This window comes from Tenrec ecaudatus, chromosome 18 (assembly GCF_050624435.1).
Source record: "Tenrec ecaudatus isolate mTenEca1 chromosome 18, mTenEca1.hap1, whole genome shotgun sequence".
NCBI lineage: Eukaryota > Metazoa > Chordata > Mammalia > Afrosoricida > Tenrecidae > Tenrec > Tenrec ecaudatus.
The window spans coordinates 9,343,123-9,358,176 of record NC_134547.1 but is presented as its reverse complement, the minus strand read 5'-3'; the positions used below and the strand labels follow the sequence as shown (position 1 = coordinate 9,358,176).

Here is a 15,054-nt window from a genome sequence, read left to right as displayed (position 1 = left end):
CTTCCTCTCACCGAAGACAACGACAAGAAACTATTACTAACACTTCATTATGCCAATTAGCCAAACCTCTGGTGCTGATGGGAAGACAGCAAGCCGAAGCACTTGGAATAGCGGCCTCTCGGGAGGGGAGGCGTGGGCTTCCTGATTAAGTGCATGGTTTGCTAGTTAAGAACTGGGCTGCTAAGTTGGCGACAGCAGGGGCCCTGCAGGGCAAAAAATGTGACAACCCCTTTCCAAGATGCAGCTTTGGAAACTCTCTGGGGCATTTCTGGTCTGCCCAATGGGGTCACTGTGGGTCAGATTGACTCAAGGGTAATGGTTTAGTGGGGGGTTTGTTTTTTTCTTTTTTAAAAAGAGCATTGAAGGAGCCCTGGTGGCCTGGTGCTTAAAATACTTGGCTTTGAAATGGAAGTTCAGGGGTTGAGCCCGCCTGCTGCTGTAAACCACCCTCACTGCCCATCCCGTTGATTCCATTTCAAGGCAACCCTACAGGGCCGGCAGAACTGCCCCTGTGGGTTTCCAAAATGAAAGCTTTTTTTAAAAAAAATCATTTATTGGGGTCTCGTACAACTCTTATGACAATCCATCCATCCATCCATGGTGTCAAGCACATGTGTACATTTGTTGCCATCCTCCTTCTCAAAACATTTGCTTTCTGCTTGAGTCCTTGGTTTCGGCTCCTCCCTCCCTCCCCGTTTTCCCTACCCTCATGAACCCTTGAACATTTATAAATTATTATTTTGTCATATCTTACACTCTCCGACATCTCCCTTCACCTACTTTTCTGTTCCATCCCCCAGGGAGGAGGTTATATGTAGATCCTGGTAATCGGTTCAAAAGGAAATCTTCATGGGAACAGAAAACCTCATCTTTGTCCCCTGGGGCAGCTGGTGGTTTCTGACTGCTCATCTTGTTTCCAACAGTCCAGGCGTAACCACTATGCCAGGCTAAAGAGCACCCTCTTGGCAATCGTATGGGACATTTCTACTCTGTAGGGGGGACAGAATTGGTTTGGTTAAGACGTAACCGCAGTGTGAACGCCTGGTTAACCAAGTGACTGCCCCTAGGGTAAATTCAGCCAACTAACTTATATACATTATCTTGTCTACGCTGAAGGCTACTGAAATAAATTAAAGCCTTCATAACAGGGACGGGGAGAAGAAACAGGCTTTACGGGTCCTCCGGGAGGAGGAATCTCAGCCTTCTTGTCAGTTAGAGCGCGTATTTGCATACTATGAATAATTAATGAGGTGGAAAGAAAGCATTGGCGATCAAAGGTGGAAGATGAAGTCCGGCTCAGAGCTCCTCCAGGCGCTGGGGAAGCCGATCTTCAGTAAAACTACAATTCCCAGGAGGCCGTGCCACGGCCACGCTCCCGAGCGCTGCAAGGTCACGCGGGAGTTGTAGTTCCTTCCCGTCCGCAACGCCCCTCGCGCTCAGCCAGCCTTGGTCCCCTTCCTTTTCTTGCCCCGCCCCCGCCCCCGTCGCAGGCTCTCATTGGTGGGGCGGTTTCCAGGGTAACCGCCCGAGGGGTGGGCCTCCGAGCGGGTGGTCCACAAACCGGAAGTGACGCTCTCACCCCGCGTCGACCAGCAGAGGGTTTGAAGATGGCAGCGCGCAAGGGCCGGGCGCGCACATGTGAGAGCGGGGAGCCCATGGAGGCCGATTCCGGCGACGGCCGAGCCAAGGACCCGGGGCAGGTCTATCTGCCCGGCCGGGGACCGCCGCTGCGCGAAGGGGAAGAGCTGGTCATGGACGAGGAGGCCTACGTGTTGTACCACCGAGCGCAGACGGGTAGGACTGACGCCCGGGACCCCGGGGGCTGGGCAGACGGGTACTGGAATGACTGGCCCTAGGTCCTTCAGGTAAGGGACCCCCGGGACGTACAGACGTGGCTCTAACAGAGGGTCCTACTTGGAGAGGTGCAAAAGAGGAAGACGCTCAACGAGGCGGATTGACAGTGGCCGCAACGACGAAGTCCGTACTCGCAACGAGTGGGGGAATAGCTCAGGGCCGGGCAGGCGCTCGTTGTGTTTTGCATGGGATCGCTGCGGGCGGGAACCCACTCCTCATCTGACAGCAGCAAGAGAGGGAGATGGGTCTTGAGGTTCCCGCTTTTCTTCCATTCCCCAGGTGCCCCCTGTCTCAGCTTCGACATTGTCCGGGATCACCAGGGAGACAACCGGACAGAGCTCCCGCTTTCCCTTTACCTGTGCGCAGGGACCCAGGCCGAGAGCGCCCAGAGCAACAGGTGAGTGAGGTCTGAGGCTTTCCCAGGAGCAAGCATCTGAGCCCCCAGCCCCTCCTGCCCTCAGCTCCCAGGAGTTTGGGGTCCCCTCCTCCCTCCAGACCCTGACACCCAGTGCCTCACCCCGTGCTTTCTCCCAGACTGATGATCCTTCGGATGCACAACCTACATGGGACAAAGCCCCCACCCTCGGAAGGCAGCGACGAAGAGGAGGAGGAAGATGAAGAGGATGAAGATGAGAAAAAACCTCAACTGGAGCTGGCCATGGTGCCCCACTACGGCGGCATCAACAGAGTCCGGGTACAGATAGCCTCACGTGCCTGCTGTGGCCTCTGAACCCCCTGCCCTGTGTCCATACCTCCCCTTGGCCATCAAGTTGGTTCTGGCTCATAGTGGCCTGATAAGTCAGCATATCTGACCCATCGGGTCTCCAGGACCGTAATCTTTGTAGACGCAGACTACTGCACCTTCCTCTCTTGGGGCGGCTGGTGGCTTTGAACCACCAGCCTTTCCGTGTACCACGGGGCCTTTCGTAGGTGTGGATTACACATTGGGCTCCTAACCCCAAGGTCGGTAGTTCTAACTAGCTGCTCCTTGGGGAGAAAGGTGAGGCTTTCTGTTCCCATGAAGAGTTACAGCCTCAGAAACCCACGGGGGATGGGGATGGGGGGAGGTGGGCATTCTGAACTGTCGGGTCCCTATGAGTCATCAGAATGGCCTCGTAGCAGTGAGAACTGGCAAGTAGGAGCCCTGGGGGCACTGTTGGTTATAAGTTGGGCGGCCAACTAAAAGGTCGGCAGTTCAAATCTATCGACAGCTGCTCTGTGGCTCAGGAGAACAGTGGGGCCTTCTACTCCCATAGAGGTTTATCAAAACCAAACCAAACTCACTGCCATCGAGTCGATTGCGACCATAGCGACCCTATAGGACAGGGTGGAAGTGCCCCCCTGTGAGTACCCAGGACTGTCTTAACTCCTTATGGGAGTAGGCAGTCCCAGATGTCTCCCATGGAGTGGCTGGTTTCGAACTGCTGACCTGGTCGTTAGCAGCCCACTGCGTAACTACTACACCCAAATCAACCGAAAACAAAAGCAGACTCAGCGACTCTGCAAGGCTGGGGGGCGCTGCGCCACTAGGGGTTTCATAAAGTGTCCAGTCTCAGGAAATACACACCGTCTCCGGGCAGTTCTACTCCGCCCCGTAGGGTTGCTGTGGATTGCACCGGCCTCGGGAGTTGAACTGCCAGCGGGATGAGCTACTGTCATTTTCTTAGGAGTCCCTGGGCCAGGCCACCCAGAACTTGGTGTCGTCGAGTGGATGCCAACTAGTAGCGACCACGTAGGACAGGGCAGCGCTGCCCCCGTGAGTTCCCAAGACTAACTGTGTACAGGAGTCGAAAGCCCCGCCTAGGTCCCAGGGAGCAGCTGGTGGTTTCAGGCTGCCGACCTAACGGTTAGCAGCCCAGCATTAAGTTACCACCACGCCACCAAGAAAGGCCTGGCAATCGACTTGCAAAAATGCCCCAAGAGCCCTTGGGAGCCACGGTCCTGCCGCGATGGGCTCCTGGGAGTGCCAGGCCTCGGGATCCGCGTGACAGCCCGGGTTACAGTGAGTGACGCAGTGTTGGCAGAGCAGCAAAGTCCTGGCCATCTGCTTCTGTGCGGACACAGCGGCTGAGGAAACAGTTCTACCGAGGTTCCACAGGCCGCCCCGTGGCAGCCGGCAGACAACAGGTGGTGTCTGAAGCCCGAGAGCTGTTCCTTCACATTCCAGGGGTTGTCTTTCTGTAAAACAGCGACAAGAAAACACCGCTGCCCGGGGCAGACACGAGGATTAAGTGGAGTCGCAGGCAGCTCTTGGGGCGGCTCCTGTGGTAACGCAACCCGTGTGTTCTACTCGGGGCCTGTGGCAGGCTGTCGAGGTCCCCGTCTGCATTTCGGAGCGGTAAGATCTCGAGCTGGTGTGAGCACAAAGCCATGCCGGAGCAGCGGCTAGATCAGCACCTGACCCGCAGCTCACGCTACCAGGCACCGCTCACTCATGTAACGAGCATACATGTTTCGCCTGCACAGGAAACAGGTGGCACAGCAGGCCTACGGGGTGTGCATCATGTGTGTCAGAATGCGGCATTGCCAGGCTGCAGGCTCTGAAACACCAGGTCCGTGGCTCAAACCCAGCAGCTGCCCCTCTGGCAAAAGTTGAGGCCCACTGCTCTGGGAATGAGTCCTAGTTTGAGGAACCCCATAAAAGGGTTGCTCGGTGTTGGGATCAACCGGGCGGCGGGGCACTGGGCTTGGTGTGGCAGGGAGGTAAGCAGGAGGCAGTCTGTCCCCAGCAAGATTTACCTCCTCGGAAACCCAAAGGCAGATCTTACCTCTCCTGTAGGGTTTCTGGGGGCTGGAATGGATGTTCCCGTGGGCTTGGTTCCGTTGGGGGCTTTTCCTCTGGGACAAATAGGGAGCCATTGGCAGGCTCAGCCACGAGCCCCAGGTGGTGTCATGGTGACGCACAGGACAGCAAACCTCAAAGCTGGCAGTTCGAAGCTACCAGCCGCCCCGCAGGAGAAAAAGGAGACTGTGTGCTCCTGTAAAGCATTACAGGTGTGGAGACCCACCAGTCCCATAAGGGCAGAAGGTTTAGCACAGCGTAGGGGCCGGCCTGACCTTGTGTTTTCATGGGGCTCCCTCTGGTGGCTGTATGGAGCATTGACTGCAGGGAGGTGGACAGGAGGGCAGCCCAGGGGAGCGGGGGCTGTCCACAGAAGCAGTCAGGACACAGGTCCCAGGATGGCGTAGATTTCTTGTGTGCCAGGCGACCAGCCTAGAGATCCGCAGTGCTGACCTGCATGGTGGTGCCACAGAGGAAAGACCTGGTGACCAGCTTCCGTAAAAGTTCATACCCACCGTCTGGTCGACTGCACAGGCTTGGCTGTGGTCGGGCCGCTACTCATGGCCAGCAGTTCAAGACCACCAGCCGCTCTGAGGGAGGACTAGACGGTGTTCTCTCTCTCTGAAGAGTAATTGCATTTTACAGTTTTGTCAGCACTTCCTCTACACGCGGTGCAACTCGGCAGTTCAGTCGTATCGAGAAGAGTTGTGCAGTGAATTCCCTATTCAATTCCAGGAGGCGGCTTTCTGCTCCCCTAACACTGGGACCTCACAGGGGCAGCTCTACCCTGTCCTGTGGAGTCAGAAGTGACATGGTGGCAGGCAGTGTGGTGGTGGTTTTGGGGAGAGTTAGAGTCTGGGAAACCCATGGGGGCGGGGCAGGGTCGCAATTCCTGCCCTGTCCTGTAGGGTGCTGTGAGTCGGCATCAGCCTGGTGGCTGAGAATTTGGTTTGGTTTTGGGAGTTGGCTCCTCCTGGTGGCAACTGCCCTGTAACGTTCTCGTGACCCGGGAGCCAACCGCCAGGCCTCTCTTCCTTGGCACCTCTGGGGGTTGTTAGGGGCAGGGGCTCAGGCTGCCCCCCTTTCCATTAGGAGGCCAGCGTTGGCCCTGGGGGTGACCCAGCCCCCCAAACCCTTGGGCCATGGGTGGGACTCGCCTGGCAGCAGGCGTGGGTGGAGGAAGAGCTGTTCCTGTGATGCTTGGAGGCGCTGTCCACGGTGCTGGACTTGGCCGTTGGCGTAGAGACTGGCGGCTCAAACCCACCACCCCACCCCAAGGGGGTCTTGCAGGTTGTGGCTCGGCCCTCACCGAGGTCTCTGGAGGCAGTCCCAGCCCCGAGGGACCTCTTCCCATACCCCGGATCCCACAGGTGTCCTGGCTGGGCGAGGAGCCCGTGGCAGCGGTGTGGTCTGAGAAGGGCCAGGTGGAGGTGTTCGCCCTGCAGCGGCTGCTGCAGGTGGTCGACGACCCGCAGGCCCTGGCGACCTTCCTCCGGGAGGAGCAGGCCCGCGTGAAGCCTGTCTTCGCCTTTGCCGGCCACATGGGCGAGGGCTTCGCGCTGGATTGGTCCCCGCGGGTGCCTGGTGAGGGCCTGGGGCGTGCCTGGGACCGCCGAGGGGGCGGTCGGGGGCGGTCGGGGCAGGGCAGGTCGCTATGGACAGGAGGACAAGGTGGCCTCCCGACTCCCCTCCCCAGGCCGCCTGCTGACCGGTGACTGCCAGAAAAACATCCACCTCTGGACCCCCAAGGAGGGCGGCTCCTGGCAAGTGGACCAGCGACCCTTCTCAGGACATACTCGCTCCGTGGAAGACCTGCAGTGGTCGCCAACCGAGGACACGGTGAGGAGCCTGAGCCCACCAGGGCCAAGGGAGAGGTTATGTTAGTCTGGATAGACTAGGGAAACAAATCCACAGAAACTCATGTATGTCTAAGAGAGTTTTGTATAAAAGGGTAAGTGTTCATTCAGAAAGCATCCCAGCCCAGTGCTGTCCAAGCCCATGTGTCCGACACCAATCCACAAAGTCCTCATCCATCTCACAAAACACACGCAGTGACGCCGACTGCAGGGGGGAAGCTGAGTCAGTGAGTGTGTAAGCATCTCAGCGCTGGCAGGGGTCTCCACACTGCTGCTCCAACACCCAGGGCTGCATCAGGGTAGGTCCATGCGGCTTCTCCTTGGGGATGTCTGGCAGGAAGTGATCCTTGCCAGCGGAAGCAGGGAACTGACTAAGGCAGCTGCACCCTGGTCCGACCATCACAAAGCAAGAGACCCAAGAACTAAAAGGGCGAGGCTCACTGAGCCATTTATCTCTCCGCCCTTCAGTGAATCTCACATGTGTTTATCAGCCAGGTTGCCACAATCAACCTTAACTGTCTCAGGGGACCAGGGACAGACAGGGTTGCCTGTGCAGGGCTCTGACCCAAGCAGTGGCCTCCCTGCTTCCCTGGTCTTGGGGAGGGCAGGGGTGGGCACAGCTGGTCACCCCGCCACGCCCCAGGTGTTCGCCTCCTGCTCAGCGGATGCCTCCATTCGCATCTGGGACATCCGGGCAGCCCCCAGCAAGGCCTGCATGCTGACCACAGCAGCCGCCCACGACGGCGACGTTAACGTCATCAGCTGGAGCCGCCGGGAGCCCTTCCTGCTCAGTGGCGGGGACGACGGGACCCTCAAGGTCTGGGACCTGCGGCAGTTCAAGGTATTCTCCCAGCAGCCCCGGGGAAGGTAGGCTTGTAGGCATCTCCGTCCTACAAGGCCTCCCCGCAGAGCTGATCCCTCCTGGCAGGTGCAGGTGGGGAAACTGAGGGGCTGAGGGTAGGGCAGCAGAAACCACAGCCCCCAGCCACCCCTGGGAGCCAGATTGGCTGATGTTGGCTGAAGGCCTGTGAGCCCAAGCAGGAAGCCCGCACACTGGTCGTGGGAGCAGAGGAGACTGGTTCATCTGCTGGCTGACTGGGAGGGAGGGAGACCGGACTGGGAAGTCAGCCTCCAGCCTCCTGCTGGACAAAGGCCCATGGTTTTCCTTCCAGTTTCATGCACTTGTTAAAGCGACAGCCTTAGGAAGGTGTCTGGAGATGGATTCTGGGCCCTCCTCCCCCTTTTTTCAGCCAGGAGTGGAGACGGGGCAGGGCGCTACTTGGGCCACAGGCGAAGCTGGTCGACCTTTGCAGCTGGGGACCAGCATCCCCTGGGTCTCAGGTGCTGGGGAGCTGCTGCTCTTCGCAGCTAGGGGGCCGGGGGCCTGGAGAGACAGCCTCTCCCTTACCTAGGAACCCGCATTCAGCCCCTAGCCAAGAACTTCCCAGTCGGCAGTTTGCACCGGCCAGCGGCTCCCCAGGAGAAGGACCCCCGAGCTGCTCATGCAGAGGGGGTTGGTGCTGGGTGCAGTCCCCGTGGTTGGTTCCGGGCGGGGAAAGAGTAGAGTCTGCCGCCCTTGTCCCCCAGGCTGGAGGCTGCCGGGCCAGGTCGCCTGGTCTCCCCTTCCTCCCACTGGCCGGCTGCTGGTGGGCTCCACCCCTGGCCTTGCCTGGTTAGCACTCAGGCGCTGCCCCACCAGGCGCCTTCCCCCATGGGCCAGTCCTGCCCCGTCACCCATGAGGGACAGCAGGTTGGGGCTGGGCTGGGGCAGTGGGGTGTGAGGGTGGGGTTGTCACCTGAGGCTGGGAGGGGCCTCTGCAGGGTAGCCAGCATTCCCAGCAGCCCTCGGGGCAGTAGCCGGAATTAGGGATGAGCTGTGATCTCACTGTTGGGGGACACACACACACCCCACCCCCCTTGTTTGGGAGAGGGACAGGGCTTCTGCCTGGGTGCCCAGCCATCCCTCTCCTTCCCCCCTGCCCTCCCCCTGCAGGCCGGCTCCCCAGTGGCCACCTTCAAGCAGCACACGGCCCCCATCACCTCGGTGGAGTGGCACCCCCAGGACGGCGGGGTCTTTGCCGCGGCTGGAGCTGACGACCAGATCACGCAGTGGGACCTGGCTGTGGAGCGGGATGGGGAGGCCGGGGCCGAGGCCGGGGCGGGGCTGGAGGGGCTCCCGCAGCAGCTCCTGTTTGTGCATCAGGGTGAGACGGAGCTGAAGGAGCTGCACTGGCACCCGCAGTGCCCGGGGCTGCTGGTCAGCACGGCCCTGTCCGGCTTCACTGTCTTCCGCACCATCAGTGTCTGAGCCCAACACCTGCTCGCCCCAGAGACGGCCGGGGGGACCACGCTCAGCCACCACCGCAAGATCTTTCTGACGTCCTGGTCCCTGGTGGGACTTGTGTGACCTGTTGCCTTCTGACCCGACCCGGTTTCACCCAGAGACCCGTCTCAGCAGAACGTTTGACCCAATGGCCCATGGCGCTCTGGTCAGCTCTCACGTCTCGCCTGACCCTCCACCCTCTGGGCCCAGGGACCTACGTTTGGGCTGCTGGCCTCCTCGGGACGCGTTGGCTCTGCCAGAGCCTGACCAAGTGGGAGAGGGGGTCTCGGGCAGAACTGAGCTTGACCTCCAACTGGCCCCAGCTGAGCTCCCCGCTGAGGGGGGTCCCTGAGGAACAATAAAAGACCTGGTGGGGCAACAACTGCCATGTGTGACCCTGATTTGTCCCCAAGGCAACCATGGTGAGGAGGGGCCATGGCCCAGTCCTGCTCCGCTCAGTCCCACCCTCCACCTGTCCTCAGCCAGGTCGGCCTCCCTCAGCGGCAGCAGGGGCTGCCCCCACCTGTTGGACGCCCCGCCCCTGGAGGGCCATCAAGCCCGTAGGACAGTGCTGCTGCCCCGTGGGGGTCCCAAGACTAGGCTCACGGGGTCAGGCTGCCTCACTCATGCTCCCTGGGGCAGCTGGTGGGGTCAAACCGCCAGCTGCAGAGTTCAGGATCAAGTGCTTAACCACTGCGCTACCAGGCCCCTTCCGCCTCCCCATTGTTATCCTGTCATCATTCCCCCTCCTTCCCTCTCAGCCTGCCCGCTGTCTCCCTGTCCCCCACTGTCTGTCCCTGCCCTCCCTGTCCCTGCTGCCATCTCCTGCTGGCCCTCCTGGGCTGCAGCCCAGCACCAGGCCTGGCTGGCCTCCCTGGCTCCCCCTCTGCGGCTCTGAGCTGGCCCCACCCCCGTCCCCCTGCGTCCGGGCCTCTGATCCGCCTGTGGACGCCGTGGTGAGGCGCTTGGCCCCCAGCACCCAGGGACGGCCCTCCCTCCACCCCAGCGGAGGAGCCCCAGCCAAGGAGGCATGGGTGTGGGCCGCCCAACCAGGTACGTGCCGAGCCCGGCAGGGGTCCTGGGTGAGCTGTCCCCTTTCTGTCCTGTCGCCATACACACACCCCACCCCACCTTCCCCAGCCCTGGCCACTGCCCTCCCAGGACATCTGGACAGACGTCAGGGATGCAGACCCAGCCCCGCCAGAGCCCCTCTCCCCACCCACCTGCCCTGAGGTCTCCATTTTCCCCCATGAGCTCTCAGGCAGCCACTCTGCTCTGTGCCTCTGATTGGACCTCTGTCCCTCACCCCCGAGTTTCTGTCCCCTCTCTCTCTCTGGGGCTCTGCCCCCCTACCCCCATTACCCACTTGGTCTGCGTCTCTGCCCCTTTTGGGCTGGTCCTCCAGCTTTCTGCCCCTCACCTCTCAGGGTCTCTGTCCCCACCCCACCTCCGGTCTCCACATAACTCTACCCCCCAATCTGTTTCTGGGTCTCTCTCTGCCCACCCTCTCTGGATCTCCATTCCAAACCCCACTTCTCTGGGGACTGCACCCCTGATCTCAGCACAGACCTCCCCACCAGCACCCCGTCAGTTACCCCCACCAGATCTTTGTCCCCCCAATCTCTGAATTTGCGTTCCCCCCTCTCTTTGGGTCTCTTCCCCCCTGCGATATTGATCCCCTCTTTCTTGGCCTCTGCTCTGTGGATCCCCATCTCTGGGGAGTCGGCCCCCATCAGCCCTTCTTCTCAGTCCCTGTGGTTGGGCCCCCCCTTGGTGCAAGGAGTTGGGGACCCATCTGGGTGTTCTCGGGAGGGGGGCTGTGTGTGGGGGCTGCAGGGCGGGGTGGCCCAGCCCCAGATTAGACAGTGACTTTGACAAACCCTAAGCCCCGAGTCCTTTAAATGGCAACGTTAAGCTGTTCCGCCAGGTCAGGGGAGGGAGGGGGCTCTGCACCCCCATCCCGAGTCAAGGTGGTGGGTGTGCCTGAGTCACAGTCGCATCCCCCCTTCTGGGTGCACAGTCAAGGCCCCACTGGGGCGGGTCACTGGGGACCCACCACCAGAGCTCCAGAGGCTGGTCAGCTCCAGAAGGGATTCCGCCTGCCCGGCACCGGTCCCGGGAGCAGGACCAGGCCCTCCCTGGGCCTGTTTCCCACGCAGCAGAATGGGGTCCTGACCCCGGAGTCGTGAACAGGTGGAGGTGAGCAGGGAGGGCGCGCTGTGCTGGGGGCCGTGGGCTGGCTCGGGGTCTGCTGAGACCAGCTGGGTCCACCTGGGAGACTGGAGGTCAGGAACAACCGCAGGCTATGAGAAGCAGAAATCCCCGCCTCGGGCTGGTGAGCCCCCGACCCCAGGGCAAGGAGGGGGTGCTGGTCAGTAAGACCCTGCCCTCTTCTCTCTCCTGTGCAGATGGAGCGGCCACTGGTCTCTGCTGGCAGAACTTGGGACCCTGCCCCGGGTCCTTTTGGTTTTAGCCTCTTGGGAGAAGGACCTTTGTCCCAGGGTTGCCGAGGGAAAGAAAAGAGGTGTTGTGTGCACTGGACATAGCCAGGCCTGGCCCTCTGACCCGAGGCTGACCTTGGGTCTGGCGTGTCCACACCGGTAGGGCAGGCTGGTGGATGCGGGCCTACTGGGGAGGAACCCCTGGGTGCTGAGCCTGGCGCACAGGGTGATGGATTACACACCCACTCCCGAGCAGGGATCGCTGAGGATACCACACCACCCACCCGTCATGCCTTCCAAACCCAACCCACTGCCATTGATTTCAAACCAGCCATCCGGTGGGAGTTCTCAGAGAACCGCCCCGCAGGGGCTCTGAGAGTCACCCTTTCCTGAAGCCACGTCTGTCTCCCTCAGAGCAGCTGGGGGGCTAGCAGTCTGAGGCTGAACCCGCTATGCCAGCTGGCTCTTTTCAAGCCGGGTCCAGGGACCTGGCAGGCAGCTGGAAGCAAGGAATTAAGCCAGCCCCAACCCCGCGGTTGCAGCTGGGAAATAAATAGCGCCCCACCAGGGCAGCCGGTTTGAAATTGCCGACTGGTCGTACTCAGCAGGCTGTGCAAACTGCTCAGAGCTGCCCCCTTCAGGCGGTGCCCAGAACACACGCCCTACCTGCCACACCTTCGACCAGGTAGGAGGGAGACAGAAAACAGAAAAGAAAGCAAGTCACCGCTTTGAGTCGATGCCCACTCGTAGCCATCCCGTCATGCATCCTGGCCGGATTTCTGGGCTGCGGCCCATTCCTGATGGGAGTTGAGTCGAAAGCCTCATTTTCCGCCTGAGGAGCTGCTGGTGGTTTTGATCTTACCCCGAGGCGGATCCACTACACCACCAGGGCTTGTTGGGAGGAGATGGGGTGGTGAAAAAACTCAGGGGCCAAGAAGCTGGGGGTTGAACCCACGCAGGCGCCTTGGGAGATGGCCTGGCAACCCGGATACCTATTGCTCTGAAAGCCCTGTGGGGGGAGAGAGAGAAGGGGGTGTCCTGGAGGTTCCCTCCACCATCGGGCCAGGTGTTAGCCCTGCAGTTGCTGGAGTGATCCTGAAGAGGCCTGCTGGCCCATGCCTATCCCTTCTCTCCTCCTCCGCTCCACCCCCTTGGCTGCTGGGTGCCTCCTGCTTCCCAGGTGAGAGAGCTGTGGCCTCCGACTGCCCTGACGTGAGTGGCAGAGCCGGATGCCACCCGGAGCGGCCCGGTGCCAAAGCCCTAGATCCTTTCTGCTCAGACCTTGGGCTTGTTAGCTGAGGGCACTCGAGCCCATTTCATGGAGAAGCAAACAGATTCCAGGAAAGGAAGCCCGTGGTCCACCCCTATCCACACATACACACCCAACTCCCCCGCCCCACCCTGGGCTCCTGCAGCGTAGTTAGTCATTGAGCAAGGACCTGGGTCCAGGCCCAGAAGGACCTGCCCAACTTCTAGAATTTTGACCCTTGACAAGGCGATCCCACCCCCCCCACCCCCTATTTTAGAATGGTGGCAATTTTACCCGAGACCAGCCAGGTCCCGGCTAAACCATTTTTTGTCTGTTTCCTGTTTGTGTCGGTTTTACTGAACTATAACTCAGCCCCTCCCTCTCTGCTATTGAGTCAATACCAACTCATGGCAATTCGATAGCACGGGGTAGAAATGTCCCATGAGTTTCTGAGACAGTAACTTTCCTATGGAAATAGAAAGCCCTGTCTTTCTCCTGCTAAAATGGGAGTGTACTTAATTATGTGTGCTAGTTGATGCTTGCAATGAAGTGGTCTGGGGGACCTTCAGAGAGGGGCAACCAGCATGACAATTGTTTTCAGAAGATTGTCATTGCCCCTCTAAGATACCCCATATCCTTTGGATACCTCTCTCTTCTCCCCATCTCCTGACCCCTACCCTTTGACTCCTAGTGGATTCTGACTCCGAGCGACCCCCTGGGACAGGTAGGCTTGGACCCACCATATTTCCAAGGTTGTCATCTATGGAAACACCTTGCCTCTCCTGCTCCCTCAGAGCAGCCGGTGGGTCAGTTCAAACCACTGACCTTTCACAACGATTCCAGCAGGGCCCCCCCGCCCCCCTCATTCACTCCCTAGTCTCATTGCGACCCTACGGGACATGGTAGGACTGACCCAGTGGGTTTCCAAGGCCGTGCATCTTGACAGGAGCAGATGGCCTCATCTTCCTCCCACAGAGCGGCTGTTGAGTTTGAACCACTGATCTTGTGATTAGCAGCAACCCACTCCACCACCAGGATTCCTTCCCGCCCCCCACCCTAAGCAACCGCAAATCTTTTTTCTGAATCTATAGAAGGTGCTCTCCTCTCAACAGTTCATGTACATGACTTTAAATTTGCAGGGTTTGGGGTGTGTGTGTGTGTGTGTGTGTGTGTGCCTTTTCACTTGGCATAAAGTTCACGAAGTTCATATCCACATGGTAGCACTTCACTCTGTTTTACACATCGATACGAATCCATCGGATGGCTGGTGGGTGCAACTTCATTCACAACAGAACCCAACCCTGCTGGTCCTGGGCCATCCTCCCACATCATTGCTCGGTTTGGCTCCCTGGTTGAAGTCTTGCTGTACGTCAGTCCATCTTGGTGGGGGTTGGCTTTTGCGATGGCCCTCCAGCAAGCCTGGTGTCCTTCTCCAGGGGCTGACCCTTGCTCCTGACACGTCCAAAAGAAGAGAGACAACGTGCCACTGGCCTCCCTTCCAAGAAGCCTTCTGGCTGCGCTTCCAAAATGGATGTTTGTTCTGGCCGCGTGTCATGGATTTAACTAGCTGCCAGCACCATTAATTCAAGTGCCTCCATTCTTCTTCTTCCGTCTTCCTTGCTCACTGAGCAGCTTTTGCAAACACATGAGGCCCTTGAGACTCCCACGGCTTGGGACAGGCACACCTTAGTCCTCGAGACGACATTTGGCTGTTCAAAACGAGAAAGAGAGAGAGAGAGAACTTAAAGAGGTCTCTTGTAGCAGGCTTGCCCAATATAAAATTGTCTTTGATGTCTTCTTGCTCCTGGATTTCCTGGGCCAGCGGTGATGATTTTGCATGGGGTTGAGATGTACTCCCTCCTGAAGGCTATTCATCCGTAAGCCTTCTTGGCTGTCAGTCAGTCAGAGTGGTGTCATTTGCATACTGCGGGTCGTTAAGGAGCCTTCCTCTAATTCTACTTTCTTCATAGACTCCCGCTCCTGGGATCATTTGCTCAGGTGTAGAGATGGAATCGGCATGGGGGATGGACGCATGCCTGCTGCGCCACTTTCCCGACTACCCATTCTGCAGCAGCATCTTGTTGGTCTGTGTCCCACAGGAGGTCCTCGGCCTCCATTCTTGATGATGTTATGCAGAGTTCATTGTGATCCACCCAGTCCTCTACCTTGGCACGGCTAATAAAACCCTAGCAAATATCTGTGTGGTGTTCGCTGCTTTCAGCCGAGATCCGTGCAACATCCACGATGATCGTCCCCCACTCCGAGTCCTTTCCTGACTCTGGCTTCAATTTGGGTTGTGTTTGTCTGGGTCGACTAGAGAAACAAATCCGTGGACACACGTGTGTAAGAAAGAGGTTTATATACAAGAGCAATTGAACATGGAGAAAACATCCCAGCCCATTGCAGATCGAGCCCCTAAGTCCGATATTAGCCTATATTCCCGATATCAATCTATGAAGTCCTCTTCAGACTCACAAAGCACATGCAATGAGGCCGAATGCAGAAGATCACAGGCCAGTGGTTGGGAAGTCTTTGGATCCAGTGTCATT

The 15,054-nt window shown here is 59.0% G+C and overlaps 1 protein-coding gene across 1 annotated transcript; it reads left to right on the top strand.

Moving 5' to 3' along the window:
- The first annotated feature begins 1,576 nt into the window (after positions 1-1,576).
- Positions 1,577-9,198, top strand: GRWD1 (glutamate rich WD repeat containing 1). Its single transcript, XM_075537097.1, has 7 exons — positions 1,577-1,794; positions 2,134-2,251; positions 2,389-2,548; positions 6,007-6,220; positions 6,333-6,475; positions 7,136-7,333; positions 8,486-9,198. The coding sequence occupies exons 1-7, from the start codon at positions 1,608-1,610 to the stop codon at positions 8,798-8,800; spliced, it is 1,335 nt and encodes a 444-aa protein (XP_075393212.1). The 5' UTR covers positions 1,577-1,607; the 3' UTR covers positions 8,801-9,198.
- Positions 9,199-15,054: the final 5,856 nt, after the last annotated feature.

Coding starts and splice junctions, on each gene's coding strand:
- GRWD1 (XM_075537097.1), top strand. CDS start 1,608: ATGGCAGCGCGCAAGGGCCGGGCGCGCACATGTGAGAGCGGGGAGCCC. Junction 2,252..2,388: donor GAGAGCGCCCAGAGCAACAG/GTGAGTGAGGTC, acceptor GCTTTCTCCCAG/ACTGATGATCCTTCGGATGC. Junction 2,549..6,006: donor GCGGCATCAACAGAGTCCGG/GTACAGATAGCC, acceptor CGGATCCCACAG/GTGTCCTGGCTGGGCGAGGA.